The 17,513-nt window shown below is 35.4% G+C and overlaps 1 protein-coding gene across 12 annotated transcripts in view; it reads right to left on the bottom strand.

Moving 5' to 3' along the window:
• The window catches only part of TIA1 (TIA1 cytotoxic granule associated RNA binding protein), a 29,943-nt gene that overhangs the window by 5,527 nt on the left and 6,903 nt on the right, over window positions 1-17,513 (bottom strand). For 3 of the 12 annotated variants that reach the window (XM_029231803.1, XM_029231802.1, XM_029231807.1), the window contains exons 2-11: window positions 15,902-15,998; window positions 12,582-12,680; window positions 11,882-11,936; window positions 11,679-11,711; window positions 10,444-10,531; window positions 7,158-7,233; window positions 1,631-1,739; window positions 1,148-1,243; window positions 953-1,037; window positions 361-484 (exon numbers count right to left, since the gene is read on the bottom strand). In XM_029231803.1, the coding sequence (XP_029087636.1) occupies window positions 361-484; window positions 953-1,037; window positions 1,148-1,243; window positions 1,631-1,739; window positions 7,158-7,233; window positions 10,444-10,531; window positions 11,679-11,711; window positions 11,882-11,936; window positions 12,582-12,680; window positions 15,902-15,998 (862 nt within the window). Of the gene's footprint in view, window positions 1-360; window positions 485-952; window positions 1,038-1,147; window positions 1,244-1,497; window positions 1,740-7,157; window positions 7,234-7,947; window positions 8,014-8,085; window positions 8,190-10,443; window positions 10,830-11,678; window positions 11,712-11,881; window positions 11,937-12,581; window positions 12,681-15,901; window positions 15,999-17,513 lie in introns of those variants that run through there. The other 9 variants (XR_003794881.1, XR_003794882.1, XM_029231804.1 and 6 more) reach the window with 7 other exon arrangements.

Below are 17,513 nucleotides of genomic sequence, written 5' to 3'. Positions count from 1 at the left end.
GATGGATGGATGGATGGACGGATAGATAGATAAATAAATAAATAATAATTAAAAAAAAACATGCTTGTGAGTCCTCCAAATAGTATGTGAATAAATCTACTAAGTATTAGAAAAAATTTAATACCCTGTTAAGTTTGTTGCAGCATTTTAAAATCCACTGTGTGAGCATGAGTCAATCGAGGTGGTCACATTCATCATGTCACCCCTGCATCCATGAACCACTACTCTGGAACTATAATACATGAAGAGCCCTTATATGCTATCATTTTAGCTAGAAGCATTAATGACGATTATCAACAATTTCATTTAAAAATACCTATTAGCCCAGCAATTACTCTGCAAAGTCAAGAACCTTCTCACCTGTTGCACGGGATTTATCATATCAAGAGTTTCTTTGCCCCAGTAGCATTTCACAACATGGCCTTCAATGGTAGTTCCATTAACAGAAACAATTGCATGTGCTGCACTTTCATGGGAATTGAACCTATTGAAAATAATATTAAGAATTACCAATATAAATTATTTAGTATACATATAGCTGATTCACTTTGTTATACAGCAGAAACTAACACAACATTGTAAATAAAGCAATTATACTCCAATAAAGATGTTAAAAATAAATAGTTTAAAGTGCTTATGAATAAAACCTATTTTTAAAAATCAAACTAAGCCTGAAATATAACAGGAAGTTAATATAAAAGAATCAATAAAATGGCATATTTTCATTTTTTTTTCCCCCTCAAAGATCTTATAGTTCTGGGGAAACTTCTTTTAACAGAATGTTTTATTTGCCTTGTGTTGGAAGGAGGGAGTTATTAAAAAAGTGGCAAATATGATAAACACTAGAGAAATTTTTATTTCTTTATAACCAAAGTAAATTTTAAAGAAAACCACTAAGTTAAATGTTCAAAAATGATCTGGGGGGAAACATTTTTTTAAAAACCACCCCTACCGAACAAAAGAATATCCTTTATCTGGAAAGACTCGAATTTCCATTATTTGTCCAAATGGCGAAAAAGTCTGACGCATTAGCTGTTCTGTTAGACAAAAAAAAACAAAAAACAACCCCGCATTAAAATCCTACAAATACCAAGCCTTTTAGTTTAAAAATTAATCTCAAGATGCCACATAGGTAAAGCCCCCATACCTGTTAGCCCAGAAGTGACACCTCCACAATACACAGTACAGTTGCTTGGACTAGACTGATTTACGACCTCATCATATGATAGCTGTTTGGTGTTTGCTGGGGAGGAAAAATGTAATATTTTTAATTCATTAAATAAAATGTTCAGAAAGAGTAAAGCAACATTAACTACACTACTGTAATGGTAATATTTACCTTGATCAAAATGCTTATTTAATACATATTACATTTGACTGAAGATTAAACCTCCCCCAAGAATGTCTAAAAATTACTCAATATTCTCTATTTAATAGGAGACTTGACATTAGAGATATAATTTATTATTTATAATTACAAAAATGAAAACTAAGTACATTTTTGAACAGTAGTCTTGATTTGCTTCTCATCTATTTCTGCAATAAGTCTCCGGGAACAGCTCTAACATTTAAAATCTAGTGTATTTTCCTCCAAAATTCCACATTTCCTTTTCTTCTCCAATTCACCTACACTCATATGTACTCTTTGGAGCTGGAGGCTTTCGGGTTGCCCAGTTAGTTCTGATTTGTCTTCCACCAAGCCACTGGCCACCCATCTGTTGAATGGCGTTTTCAGCATCCTGTTCCACACAACATTAGAAATGACAAAGAAGCCACTATTAGTTGACGTTAAACAATTGTTAGCAATAGAGAAAACTCATGGTTGCTTTTCACAAATGTTTTTTGAATGAAATGCTTTGTGAAATACACAATATATGACAGCTTTCCTAAAACACAATGGTGCTTTTAAACTGTCTTTCTTTTACTTGGATATCAGACTTTGGGAATGTTAATCACCTGAAAGACTCGAGCCCAAAAGCCCTTATTGAGGTAGCCATTGTAAAGTTCATGGAACAACCCATACTATTATGGATGAAAATTGCACTTTATACAATCCAACATGCTTTTAATGACAGTGTTTGGTTTCTCATTCATCTTACAAGTAAATACTGAACAGCTATCATGTCCTAGACAGCAGGTTAAGTGCTAGGGAAATGTTGGTCAATGAGGTAGACATGGTCTCTGCTGCCACAGAACTTACATTCTTTTGCGGGGGACAAATAAAGTAATTACAGATTGTGGTAAATGCCATGACAGAAACAAAAGGTTGAGAGAGAGAATATCCCATGCTGAGATACAGGCATGGGGATCTACTTTAGAGCAGCATGATTAGGGAAGGTCTCTGAAATGACATTTAAGCTGAAATAGAGAGGAAGAGGAGCTAGAAAAGTCCAAACACCAGGGTGTTCCTGATAGTGGGAAAAGCACTGCAAGGTGTGTTAACGCAGGAAAATGTTTGGTATGCATCTTAGAGAAGCATGTGAAAGATGACTAGTTTTACTGGAATCTAGTGTGCAAAAAAGGAAAAGTGCCAGAGGAAAAAACTGATTATTTTAAGAAAGATTATCATGATCCGATTTATGTTTTAAGAAGGCCATTCTTATGTTTTAAGAAGGAGAACAGTTTGGGGAGATAGTAAAAGGAAAAAGACACTTTATGAGACTAATGCAATATCCAAATTAAAAAAACAGTCGGTGACCAGGACTAATGCAGTAGCAGTGGATGTAATCTAAAGGAAGAGTCAAGAGAATTGGTGGGGAGGGATGTGCACAGTAAGCCAAAGGGCAGGAATCAAAGATAATTCCTAGGTTTTGCTTGGGCAGTAGGGAGGATAGTGCTAGCATTAATGGAAATGAGAAGCCTGGGAGGGAGGAGGGCAACAAGTTTGAGGAAGAAACAAAGATGATTTAAGACACATTAAGTTTGAGATATCTGTAAGACATCTAAATGAAGACCATTTGTTAGTAAGTGTGAAGTAAACGGAGCTGGAGATATAAGATTCAGAGTCATGAAGAAAGACTAGAGAGAAGAACGCATCCTGGGATAGAGTCCTGAAAAACAGCAAAATCTGAAATCTGGGTAAAGGAGAGATCACTAGCTAAGGTGACTAAGAAGGAATAGCCAGTGATGAAGGAAGAAACCCTCAAAAATCTACTGTCAAGGGCTTCCCTGGTGGCACAGTGGTTGAGAGTCCGCCTGCCGATGCAGGGGACACGGGTTCGTGCCCCGGTCCGGGAAGATCCCACATGCCATGGAGCGGCTAGGCCCCGAGAGCCATGGCTGCTGAGCCTGCGCGTCCGGAGCCTGTGCTCCGCAACGGGAGAGGCCACAACAGTGAGAGGCCCGCGTACCGCAAAAAAAAAAAAAAAAAAAGTGCTGTCAGGGTCAAGCAAGCAGAAGTCAAGAGGTGAACTTGAAAAGGGTAGTGCTGGTATAGAGTAAGAACAAAAGCCAGCTTAAGAGCAGACTGAAAGGGACTCCCCTGGTGGCGTAGTGGTTAAGAATCTGCCTGCCAATGCAGGGGACATGGGTTCGAGCCCTGGTCCGGGAAGATCCCACATGCCACGGAGCAACTAAGCCTGTATGCCACAACTACTGAGGCTGCGCTCTAGAGCCTGCACACCTAGAGCCTGCAAGCCACAACTACTGAGCCCGCGCACCTACAGCCCATGCTCTGCAACAAGAGAAGCCACCACAATGAAAAGCCCGCGCACTGCAACGAAGACCCAACGCAGCCAAAAATAAATAAATATACAAAAAAATAAACTTATTAAAATAAAGAGTACAGTGAAAAGTAGATGGGGTTCAGCTTTGGTTTGCATATGTCAAACGTCAGCTTAAACTAGCACAAAAGAACAGGCAAACTAAAAGCTGTTCTTGAGACACATAAAAAGGAAATGCATATTCTTAAAAAAGAAACAAATATTGCTTACCACACTAACAAGTCTGAGCTCCATACGATGTTTAATTACTGTTGTGGGTTGAACTGTGTCTCTTAAATTTATATGAAGTCCTATCTACCCTGCCCATAACTGTGAATGTGACCTTATTTGGAAATAGGGTCTTTGCAGATGTATTAGTTAAGATGAGGTCAATACAAATTAGGGTGGGCCCTTTAAGAAGGGCCATTGTAAGAAGAGGAGAAGCTAATGTGGACACACACAGAGGGAAGAAGGCCATGTGGAGACCAAGGCAGAGACTGGAGTGATGCAGCTACAAGCCAAGGGTACCAAGACTGCCAGTCACCACCAGAAACTAAGAAAAGGGAAAGAAGGATTCTTCCACAGTCTTCTGATGGAACATGGCCATGATGACAACTTGATTTTGGACTTCTATCCTTCAGAACTTTGAAAGAATACATTTTTGTTGTTTTAAGTCATTCAGCTACTTTGATACAGCAGCCCTAGAAAACAAATGCAATTACTTGCTCACAGAAGAGGGAAAGTTTTTTCTGAGGGGGTATGCGTATAGTGAGTGGGAGACAAAGAAGTGGAAGAATGTGCAAACAACTCTTTTGAGAAGTTGGAGTCTGAATTATTAAGAGAAATAGGGATACAGATAAGGAAGGGATATGGGGTTAAGTTTATTGAGACATCAGAACATGTTTTTTTGGTTGATGGGAATGATTCAGTGAAGAGGGAAAGACTGATGACATAGGACAAAAGAACAAGCAGAGCACATATTATACAATTCCATTTATAAAAAATGTTTGGATCAGGGAAATCTATATAGACAGAAGGTAGATTTAATAGTTGCTCAAGGCTGAGGGGGGAGGGTGTAGAAGAAAAAAGCTAGTGACTGCTAATGAGTATGTAGTTTCTTTTCAGGGTCATGAAAATGTTCTAAAATTGTGGTGGTAGCTGCATAATCGTGAATATTCTAAAAACCAATGAGTTATATACCTTAAATGAGTGGATTTTATGGTATGTGAATTATATCTCAATAAAGCTTTAGTCGGGAAAAAAAACCCAGAATAACCACGTGATCAAAGTCCTTAAAAAGGATGGAGTGGTGGGACCCCAATCATAAGTGATTTGGTCTTTTACAGGACCTTTCCTCCACTGTAATAGGAGGAAGAGGGAGAAGGTGAGTGCATTTAATGTAGGTTTGGTGGTTGAAAGCTCAGGGAATTCCTGTATGATAGCTTCTATTTTTCTCAGCTGAAGCTCAGGGTGGTGATGGAGAAAAGTGAGGAATATCCAAGGAGAAATGAGGGGGCATGAAATAGTTATCGAAGAACAGGAAATCATATTTACTAGAGAAACATAGGTTTGCAAAGACAGTAACATGTACTCATCTAATGTGTGACCATTAAATTAGAAGCAAAACCATTGACTCAGTTTTTCTCTATCAATACTCAATTACTTCAGAGTAAGCAGAGAGGCTATGTTCAACCAGTACTGGAGTTTGCCTAGCACACACAACACAGGAAGAGGCAAGGAAGCCAGGGGTAATTTCAGTCAGCGCTGTGGCACTGAGAATGCCTGCGAATCACATATCTCAAATGTACAGAAAGTGAAATATAAATTTGGGAAGATCACATTAAATCACTTACTCTAAGTTACACCTATCATATGATGACTGTCAGGATTACAATCCATCTCTGGCTAATTCCAGAGGCCACACACAGACATCGTTTGCTATCCGACTTTCATACTAAATATGCATTAAATAGTGACTTTCATATAGCAGGGGTATATATTCCATAATCTCAAATGGAAAAAATGAGCTCTTAGTCAACCCAAAGCCCTCAACCTATTTCCCCAAGTAGCACAAGACACTAATATCCTATTTATCAATCCTTTAAGGAACTCATACTAATTGTGGCTATCAATCCATTGTATGAGGTATTTTTCTACCTTTCCTAAATATTATGCTGTGATTAACAGTAAAGCTTTGAGAACCAGCTACATTCTCATAGTTTTTATTTCCTTATCTCATCTTATACTTGGTAGATGGGACACATACATGACGGAGCTTTTACCCCTTCACCTCTCAATATGCTTTACCATGTGCAACTTTTCTTCTAATATACGGATTTTTCCTGACCTCTTAGGCTAACCTACTTCTTAGAAGGCATTTTCACTTCATGAGAGGAAGATGATAGCTATACATTTAAACAATGTGATTGCAAGATATGATGTTACTGTGCAATCAGCGGACATACCATTACAGTGCATTCTACCCTCTTTTGCCTTAACTTACAAGCCACGTAAACATTTTTAGGGCAGATTTTTTTATTTGAAAAGTAGATTTGGGGCAAAATGGTTGCAAGCTGGCTGCTATTTGAAAAGTAGATTTGGGGCAAAATGGTTGCAAGCTGGCTGGATAGTAAGAGTTCATAGGGAGGAATAACCAAACAGTTTCAATGTAAGCAGACAGGAACTAGAAAAAAGCAAGACAATTTGACACTATTTGGCATAACTGCGAACGGGTGTATTTTTTTTTTTTTTATGGGTGTATTTTTAAAAGACTCAGAATGATGCTCATAAATTTGACCTGAAGTCATCAAGAAATGATATCTATTTCAAATACTCTATTTACTAAAGTAAGAAAATCCTTTCTAAAATAATTTTATATTATCAAAAATTTTAATGGCTCATTCTAAGGCACTCTTACACAGAAAGTACAATATTTTTGTAGTAATCGTTGGCAAACAACAGTCGTAACATAGAGGCAATACAATAAAATCTAAGGTTAATGAAACCTTAGTGTATACTCCAGGATTAGTGCATTAAATTCTCCTACCATCCATCCCTATATTTTTAGAAATGTGATTATCTCTGCATTTAATTGTTTGGAACCTTGAGTTATCACACTAGCTACGTTTGAATTACCATGGGAATATAAAACAGGGACATAATGAATTAAATATATAAATGAGATAGTCAATATCTAACTTTGGCTGATGATTTAAACAACTCTACTTTCTATATTCTGAAAACATTTTATCAGTAGTTTGCATGCATCAGGTGCTAAATAAATGCTGACTAAATGACCAAACAGGAGAAAAAAGATATCCTCTAGTAAGGGTATTAATTATCAGTGAAATGAACAAATGGCAGATGAGGAAAATGAGTAACAATCAAAACAAAATGAATATTTTTATCCTTTACTCTTAAAGCACCACACATGCACTTCTTATTTATTTAGCTCACCCATTTGTTGAAAAAGGAGACAAAGCCATATCCCTTAGACTTTCCTGTTGCCATGTCTTTTACCACTCGGGCATCTCTGAAATCAGAAACAATCGGAAGTTTAGGTTTGCAAACTCTCCTCTGGATATCAAGTGAGAATTTCATACACAACTCATTTTCATGTTTCATCTTCATTAAAATGAACCTTTAATGCAAATTCACCTTTTATTCTATAAAATTTATCATGTATTAGCAAATGAGGCTTAATTTTATAAACATGCAAATCAGTAACTTCTTAAATATATATGTATACATTGTACAGAAACTGCCTCCCACTTCAAAAAGTTTTTAAATTTTTAAATATTAAGCATGGTAAAAGCAGCTATTCACATGAATTTTACTTAACTTATAGGGTTCACAGGCACACTAAATGAATGGCTTTCTTTAACCATGCAATTTATAATTTGCTATTTGACACTATATACTTACTACCTAATCATTAAAAAATTAAAATAGAAAACTGGAAACTAAAAGAATGGAAAAGTTGTATATTCCCTAAATTAATTAAATTTTTTCATTTTCTCAGATCAGTTTATACCCCCCTTCCGGACTATGGGTAAATTTTGAGAACTTGACTTTTCAGAAATGTTAAATCATTGAAGAAAAATACTAGACACACACTTTAGTTTTATACTATATAAGAGAAAATTTTACACTAAATTCTAAAATAGCAATCATATAAGATTGATTGGAAACTATAAGATATAAAAGCAAAATTTTAAAAAGTCAGAAAGTAAAAAAGCACGCCAACATTTATCCACTGTGAACCGTAGCTTGTAGTTAGCCAGGGCAATTCTGTCCATTCTTCAGAGATACTCTGCAAAATAACCAGAGCCCTATTATTTGAGATTGAGTAAAAAACCCAGCCATGATAGCTAAAACTCCATACCTCAAAAAATTGGACTCAAATTGTGCTTCACAGGCAATCTGCTTTTAAGTTAGCCAGGTATGTCACAATGCTTGTTCTCTCAGGACACATGAACAAAACAGGCACTTTTACAACAAAAACCCAAGTCAGAAAGCCATGCAATATAATTTTATATTAAAGTATACATAAGCATATTTTGATCAATTTAGGAGTGATTTATTAAGTGTTTAGGGTCAAAATGACAAAGAGGTGATGATGAAAGGGGAAAACTAATGCAAGCCACTTCTCAATATGTAAAAATACTTATTAAAATTATCTGTATGGTACACATGCATTTAATTTGTAGCTGATTCATTTCTATAGCAAAATTTGTTAGACTACCCTAAATTCAAGGAACAGGAAAAGTTTAAGCTATATAAATTAGGGAAAGAAAGTACTATATTTTATATACTAAATATTTTAATAGGCCAACATTTACTACACACCTTTTATAAATCAAGCACTGTTGTAGGATCTCTATGGGGAATATCTGACTATCATGAGAACCTTTTAATATATATATTTATCAACTTATCTCCTTTAATTGAAAAAAATCAGGAAATGATGCTACCAACTGAAAATGGTTCCTTCAAATTTAGAAACACTAACTCTTTGGGTAGCCTAAAGCTTAGACATTATCTCGACTGAAAATTATAAAACTTAAAGGCCTTACCAAGAAAAAATGATATATACATCAGTAATCATAGTTGACTCTAAGAAAATCTAGACTATAATTATGATACCAACATATTTAACAAAAAGAAATTATTGATCCTTGATTAAAAAGTAATGAAATTACTAAAATTTGAATGTCATTTAACTTAAACTCACCAATTGTTAAACAATCTTTACCTAATGCCAAACTAAAATTCCCATGCTTTCAGAAAAGCTACTGCAATCAAAATCGAAACATTTAATAAAATAGCATTTAATCTGTTAAAATGTTAGAAAAGCCTTTTCTTTTTAAAGGTAAGTTTCAGGAAATGTTAGCCTTGAAATATATTTAATGCTTACTTATATCTGAAAGGATTCTCTAAGGAAGAAGCAGCAAAGATCTATATCAGAGTTCTTTAATCTTTTATGGCCCGTGTGACTAATCTGAAAATAGGATAAAACTTACAAAGATACTCCACACCAAAATGAAAGCAAGGATAAAATTTTGCATACAGAGATTTACAGAAACTTTGAGAGGCCAAAGGTTAAGACCTTTCCAATCTAGATATTTGAAAGCCAGCTAGAAAGCCAGCTAACCATAATCAAAGCCCTAAAACAGATTAAAAGGAACAGTCAAGAAATTAGAACTTTATTTTCCTAAAGTCAGTTCTAAGAGACAAAGAAAAATGTCACCTAACAGAAGGGTCTACTTGTAAACCCTAATCGTGTGACTGCCTTTAAAGTTGGCCCCTTACTTATGGTCATTCCTTGGTCACTATGCATTTTCATCCTCCTACCAATGAACTAAAACTCTTCAAACGAAAACTTCCAAAAGTCAACACCAATTCCACCAGCTTTTACTGTCCAGTCTCCTTCTCATCTCTGCTGTTGGTCTGTTCATCAAACCAAACCAAAGCTAACATTTCCTTTTTCCTACTCTTCTAGCTGGAATAACAATAATAAAGCAACGAGAAACTCTAAAAATTTTGTTTTCTAAATTCAACGATTACTTCTAAGAAAGTGCAATCATCAACTTATTATTCTTACTCTATTACAGGCATGCTTTTCAAAATATAAAGTTCTTTTATGATGAATACTCCTTGAGTGACCTTTTTATAAAAGGCCTAAACTATACAATTAATAACAAATGCAAGCAAGACAGTGCTTCACAAAACACTAAAAGGCATTATTATTATTGTTAATAGCAACAACAACAACAAAAGGATAGATACCTGGGAATTAACATTTAATAACTGCGTTTTGGGTTGAATTGTTAAGGTTTCTTTTTGTTAAAATATATTAACAGAAAATGCATGGTATCATAGAAGTGCCAAAGGGTCTAAATTCCTTAGTCATAGCACAAGTTCACTAAAGATTATGACCAAGCTAGCAAGACACTCATATAAGAAACAATATGCACAACAGCACATTTGTTTCTTAAAAGCTAATGCTAATTGAAAAAGAGTTCTAAGATAATTGAAGACCAAAGATTTATCAATGGGAAAATAATCTTTGGCTGTTAACTGCTTGAATAGTCTCTAAACAATACACTTATTCAAGTGAATATTAATACATCACATTCAAGTGTTAAAATTAATGTCCAAAATTCACAATAGATTTTCAAATTACCTCTATGTAAGATTGTTTCTAATATAAAGCATTTTAAATTTATCTTCTGTTACTTACGATATTCTTCCAAATGGTGCAAAAGCAGCTTTTATATCTTCAGTTGTAATTTCTGGACTGAGATCACCAACAAAGACATGGAAATGATCTTATAAGGGGAAGGAAGGGGAAGTGAAAAGAAAAATATAATTTTAGAATTTAAAAAAATGCTAAAATCTATTCAGTAAAGTATTCTTAAAATAATTTATGGATTATAGTAAAGTATAACACTATCCTATACCTAGACAAATCCTATCAGTTTTAAACATAATGAATCAAGGTGACAATACAGGAAAGATTCTCCTAAAGACTATGATATATCTAATGGGAAACTGACAGTTATATTTCTACTTGTAGCCAATTATTATACTGGTCTAAGAAAATAAACTAATAATAATAAGTTTTGCAAAAAAAAAAAAAAATATATATATTTATGACTTCATTACCATTCTAATAGTACTTATTTACATTTATTCAGTTTACCTATGTGATATACTTGGTTTAACCATATTTTGTGAAGAACAATCAAAGAAATACCTTGCATTGCAACAGTTTGATGTTAAAGTATTTGACAGTTTTCTCAAAAGCCAACAGTTTTGGTTGCCCAGACATTACACCATTCAGTTTATGTGAATCCATGTGCAAGTGAACTAAGACTGAAGGCAACAGAATGAAAACAGTAATCCCTTCACTTTATATCAGAGCCATTAAAAAAGCACTGGAGAGAAAAAACGTTCCCATATGTGAAGTTTTCTTAAAAAGACAATGCTCAAAAAAAAAGAAACACTTTAAAAATACAAAATAGTTGGATCAACACTTTAAATGGACATATATATCAATTCTGACAAAGTATATTTGGAAAGAAAAGTTACCCCTATTTGGCAGGCCTTAAGCAACATATTGGGTTGCCATTTGGGAAACACAGTTTCAGGAGCAACTCAAGCAATCAGACGATCTGGTATGAAGCACAGATCATGACCTCAAGGAAAAAGGGTATCTTGCCCTTCAGTGGTGAAAGTACTTCTAAGGCATCAGCTGCTACCAATGGGGATCAGAGAACTTAAAATACCACCAAAGTAGTGGACAAACCACAATTGGTCAACAGTGGGAAAAAGGGGGAAAAATATTGCCAGAGAGACAAATAGAAATACGACCCCTCCCTCCCCGCTCCCCCCAATATCAAACAAAAAAACTTCAGGTGGTTAGTGAATACCCTTTCAAGAGATTTCATTTTATGTTTAAGAAGATACAATTACCTTGTGAACGCTGTGTGCTGACAACGGTACTACCTGATGACAAAGATTAGATTTGTTCTTAAATTTATTAACACAAACACATTCAATCATATCTTAGGATAACGATCAAAACATTACTGCAAATGTATGATGTTTATATGCTTTAAAATAAAACTACTATGTACAATAAACACAAAAGTTCAAAGAGTATAAAATATACTTACTGCTTGTATCTTTCTTTTGACTGCTGGGGGTTGTTGCCCAATTCACTTTGACTTCCTAAAAAAAGTTTTTCTACATTTATACTCCATAAAAATAAAGGTAATAATCAGATATTACAAGATTTGCATCTATGAACACATACGTATACGTTTGAGATGAAGCATTCAAAAGCACAGGCTCTGGACGCGCAGGCTCAGCAGCCATGGCTCACGGGCCCAGCCGCTCCGCGGCATGTGGGATCTTCCCGGACTGGGGCACGAACCCGTGTCCCCTGCATCGGCAGGCGGACTCTCTACCACTATGCCACCAGGGAAGCCCTCAATACTTATTTTTTTAACGTACACTTACGCAAATAATGTTAACAAATCCTAACCATACATATTTCTTTGTTAACATTCAACTAACCTTTCTAAAGTACCAATAAATTTTTTTTCTTTTATTCTTCCCCATTAGTATCCAATGTTCCTAGCTCTTTCATTAAAGCTTGAATAATTCAACAAATATCTTAGTATTTACCATGTGCAAGGCACCATGAAGAACACTAACATAAACATACCCTCTAATTTGCTTTATCCCAGCTTCTTAATATTAAATGTGATCATTTTCTGTAAAGCGAATACAATGCTTCTAAAAAGGAAACAGAACCGTATACAACTTAGAATTCTCCAGTGCAAGTCACCTTCTTTAATTATGACAGCTTACCTTACCCATTATCTTCCGCCCATTCATAGCAGCTAGTGCTGCAGCTGCATGACGATGCTCATAAAACTCCACAAAACAATATGGATCATTTCCAGCTGTCTGTTGAAGAAGAAACACAAAAGCCAATTTTAAGTTTTATACATCTCAGTAACAGGCCATGGAGAACGAAGGGTCTTTTCTGCAAGTAAATGTTTCGATAAGGCAGTAAACACTAAAAATTGAACTATTTTTATAGAAAGCTATCTTCTTCAACAGCTTATACTATACTACTATATATAATTTAATCTTTTATTAATGCCTAAGTGTTCTAATTAACCTTCTTAAACCTGTTACTAAAATGTAAGTAAACAGGCTCTGAAAACTGAAGAGGTTCTCTGGTAAGTAAAGTTTTAGAATATGTTTTAGAATGTGGACTTTCTGACATCAAAATTTTTGCCTGCTTAGAAATCTTTTAAAAATAAAAATTCTCGGAATTCCCTGGCAGTCCAATGGTTAGGACTCCACGCTTCCACTGCAGGGGACACAGGTTCAATCCCTGGTCAGGGAACTAAGATCCCACAAGCCGTGATGCGGCCAAAAAAGAAAAAAAAAACCTCTCTCCTCTTTTCTACTGGTGTTCCAAGTAGTTGAGGTCTGATGACAGGTGAAGCCTGGATGTTTTCTTATAAATTAAAGAAGCAGAAAAAACACCCAATATTTTACACCTATCAGTACAAAATACCAAACGACTTTTTAATTCTTTCCATAATCTCCTAAGCAGAACTGTTAAAATAAGAAACTAATTCAAAAGACTAGAATGATAACAGAAGAAAGAAATATGCCATTTTGTTTCAAGCACAATTAACAGTTAAAAAAAGTCACTGGCAATGATTTTAAAGAATTTTAGAGCAAGGAGGCAACCACAAAATAGATGACATTGAAACTATCCATTATTTTACTTTAAAAACATTACAGAATATAAAAATGTTTTTAAAAATGTATAATCAAACTAATGTTATATTTAATGGGAATTCTATTACCAAGATCAATGTTGACAGGCATCAGAATGTGGTTAGAAAAGTGGCTTACACCTAAGAGTAAGACAAACAAATAAATAAGAATGTTCATTTTACTTAATTTGTACCCAGAAAAAAAACAAACTACTTTTTAGATTAAAAAAAAATTCTAAGCATATACATTATCAGCCTTTATACTCTAGGGAGTATAAAATTCCTAAATATGAACATCAGTGCATCAGTGTGAATAGACTGGAATTTAGACTTTAATATTAATAAAATAATGATAAGGAGGAGGAGAAGGAATGGTTAATCTAAGCCTTTGAGTGATGAAAATCCTAAATTTATACAAAGTGGCAGAGGTAACCTAGCTAGCCTTTTCTGTAGGTCCAGCAGTCATTAACATTTTGCCTAGTGATCTTTAACAGGCAAATATCTAGAAAGACCCAGACACAGAGAGAATAGCAGCCTACAGACCTATGGAGAGAATAGATCAATCTGGGTTTACATCCTTGCTTTGCCCCATTTCTGTGTATATTAAATAGGAAGGGCTTCTCTGGTGGCACAGTGGTTAAGAATCTGCCTGCCAATGCAGGGGACACGGGTTCCAGCCCTGGTCCGGGAAGATCCCACATGCCACGGAGTAACTAAGTCCCTGCGCCACAACTACTGAGCCTGCGCTCTAGAGCCCATGAGCCACAACTACTGAAGCCCGTGTGCCTAGAGCCCATGCTCCGCAAGAAGAGAAGCCACCGCAATGAGAAGCCCGCGTACCGCAACGAAGAGTAGCCCCCACTTGCCTTGACTAGAGAAAGCCACGCACAGCAACAAAGAACCAAAGCAGCCAAAAGTAAATAAATAAAATAATAAAAAAAGAATAACAGCTGCTTTGTAATGTTTCTATTGAGCATTTGTGATAAGGCATCAGCATTAAAATAACAGGCAGTAGGCATTCCATAAATACTATCACTAAGATAAGGAAGGAGCCCCAGATGAAAGATTGGTTTTAAATTCTCCATCATAGTCCCCTATCTCTCCCTCTTATCTTTCTCTAAGGGTACAGAAATCTTTTCTTCTTTATCCAAAGGCATACAGATATTAAATGTGATAAGAAAACACTTTAGGGGCTTCCCTGGTGGCGCAGTGGTTGAGGGTCCGCCTGCCGATGCAGGGGACACAGGTTCGTGCCCCGGTCCGGGAGGATCCCACATGCCCCGGAGCGGCTGGGCCCGTGAGCCATGGCGGCTGAGCCTGTGCGTCCGGAGCCTGTGCTCCGCAACGGGAGGGGCTACAACAGTGAGAGGCCCGCGTACCGCCAAAAAAACCCCAAAAAACAAAAAAACCCAACACTTTAGAAGAGTGTAAAGGACAAAAAACATCTGTTGAATCCATCTATATTATATGTAGGTGACCCTACCACATTAGGAGAAAGTTTTTTATTTTAGTTTTTGGCTGCACCCCGCGCCAGATGAGATCTTAATTCCCTGACCAGGGATCGAACCGGCATTGGAAGGCAGAGTCTTAACCACTGGACCACTGGGGAAATCCCAGGAGAAAGGTTTGACATTTTAAAATCTGAGACAGCAAACCAAAGCCAACTGGCTAAATAATTATTTTTAAAAATACCAAGTAAAAAATAGTCAAATTGAAATACAATAGAAGAGAAAGTAGTAGATACAGACACATATATGATTTTCTTTCCTGGAGAAAAGAAAACCAGAAGTTTAAAGGTAGGTGAGACCAGGGATAAAAGGATTTCTCTTTAGCACTGTTTTTCTCATCAAAAGAATTTTAAGGTGCCTTTTAACACACATTATGGCTCAGGATTAATACCAATTAGATGAGTGATTTCTATGTTTTTTCTATACATTAAGGTCTGATGGATGGGCACTGCCACAATACAAGAAAAACTTGAATCATGACCTTTAAAATTAAGTTAAAAACACTTTCACAATATCAAAGTCTATTATTTTTTTTACCCAATTTCCCATTTTAATTGTAATAACTGAATTTCTAGTTTAGCCAATCAACTGATACCACATATAAAACAAACAATTCTGATGCCTCAATACACTTTAAAACAAGAGCCCACATATAGTTGTCACCTGCTTTAGACATGATTAGTACCATTCTCTTCTTTCTTTACTTACTAAAACAAACTTCGTGGCCAAAACGGATTCATTACAAATTTACTAAAACCCCTATGAATTTAGACTGTATAAAGCAATTTAAGAGTTCCTGGAAGTAATGGATTTAAATAATGTATCATGGACAACCTCAGGGAAAAGAAAAAAAAAGAAAGTTAACTAAGCAAAATACCCTTACATCCATAATCATTTTGCAGTTTTTACAAGGTCCAATCTGGCTAAAGAGCTGGAGAATTAAAGCTTCTGTCACATCTCGGGAAAGGTTACCGACATATCTGAAACACAAAGAAAAACAATTCATCATTTTAAATTTGCTTCTTTTGCATCAGTTCCTAAAGTTGATTACTGGAGAGTGAATATGGGGAATAGGTAGATCTTTGGGATCTACTATTTGGGAACTTTTTAAAAGTTTGTGAAAACTTCAAAATCTCTTTCAAAACATATGGAAGATACGTTACTTGCAAATATATTAATGAGACACTGTTAGTAGAGGGGAAGCTAGTGTGTGTGTGTTTTTATTCAAGGTTGTACAAATAAAACCTGTTGCTTGTTTCTAAGTTTCTAGGCTTACCTTAGGAAGATATGCTTAAAATCTCTCAAATGAATCATTAAATATGTAGAACATTTTATACAATCAATCCTGGAAAGCTTTGCAATTATTTCTACTTCTACAGTATTACTGAGAACATTAAATTTTCTTCAATTTTTAATTCACATGATTTCCCTAAAACTGTCCAATTTAGGTATACTTTGGCTTACACAGTAAACATATTTTTGAAAAATCATGGATAAATCACTTATCAGGTGTTGTACATGCTCACAAAAGAATCGGAAACCTTTCAATGGGAAACCTTCCACTGATCAGTGATAGTAGAAAGGGAGTAGAAAGAGTCTAGGAGAGACTTTTAACAGATAATATGAAGTGGTGGCTAACAAACTTAATTAGTGTAAATAATGTATTATAAGACCACATGACTGGGATGATCTTTACTTTTTCTGGGGGAAGGGGGATGATCCTTATTTAAAGGGTTTATAAATTAATTTTCAAAAGGGGATTTTAAAATGAGACTACCTCCAGACATGTTAGAGTTAGAGGTTTATTACTTCTGGAATCAGAGAAAGTTGTCTCCCAACAACTGTAGTTTCTCATTCTTCTGCTAAGAATCCTTCAGGGAATGTGATGAAAGGTATGGACTCTCGCCCCCCCAAAATAAACATCTATACATGCCAGAAAGTGTGGATTCAATTCCTTCCTTCCATTTACCCATTCAACAGAATATTGAATGCTTACTGTGAAGGCACAGGTATAGGTTAAAATGGCAAAGGGAGAAGTGCTGAGTCTTAAGGAACAATGAACAAGTCCTTTATAGAAAAACGCTAGTCAATAAATGTAGACAGAGAGCATTAAATTAGCAATGTGTAAGCCTGACTGAAAAATTGACTCAGGCATGAACCATTAATGGATATAAAACTATTAGGTGAAAGGTTGGTAAGAAAATGGATATTTGCAGGGTGCCTAAATTATCACATAGATCACTTAACAACTGCAAAGGGAAAACCCACCTTAAAAGTGAGAGCTTTTGGCCACTTTGACCCACTGTTCAAACTTTAAATCATTTTATGGATAAACAATGAGACACTGTATGTACAATATGAATTATATAATATCAATCTATGAAGTATTCAAATCAGAAAGATCTAATTGAATCTAGCTAAGCTTAAATTTAGATCTAAGTTTACAGGATATTGGGCATATAAAACAATTACACATATATATATGTGTATTATGG

Source organism: Monodon monoceros, unplaced genomic scaffold (genome assembly GCF_005190385.1).
Source record: "Monodon monoceros isolate NGI ecotype Baffin Bay Population unplaced genomic scaffold, NGI_Narwhal_1 Super_Scaffold_19, whole genome shotgun sequence".
Lineage (NCBI taxonomy): Eukaryota > Metazoa > Chordata > Mammalia > Artiodactyla > Monodontidae > Monodon > Monodon monoceros.
Note: the sequence above shows the minus strand (reverse complement) of the source record. Positions and strands in the feature narration are given on the sequence as shown.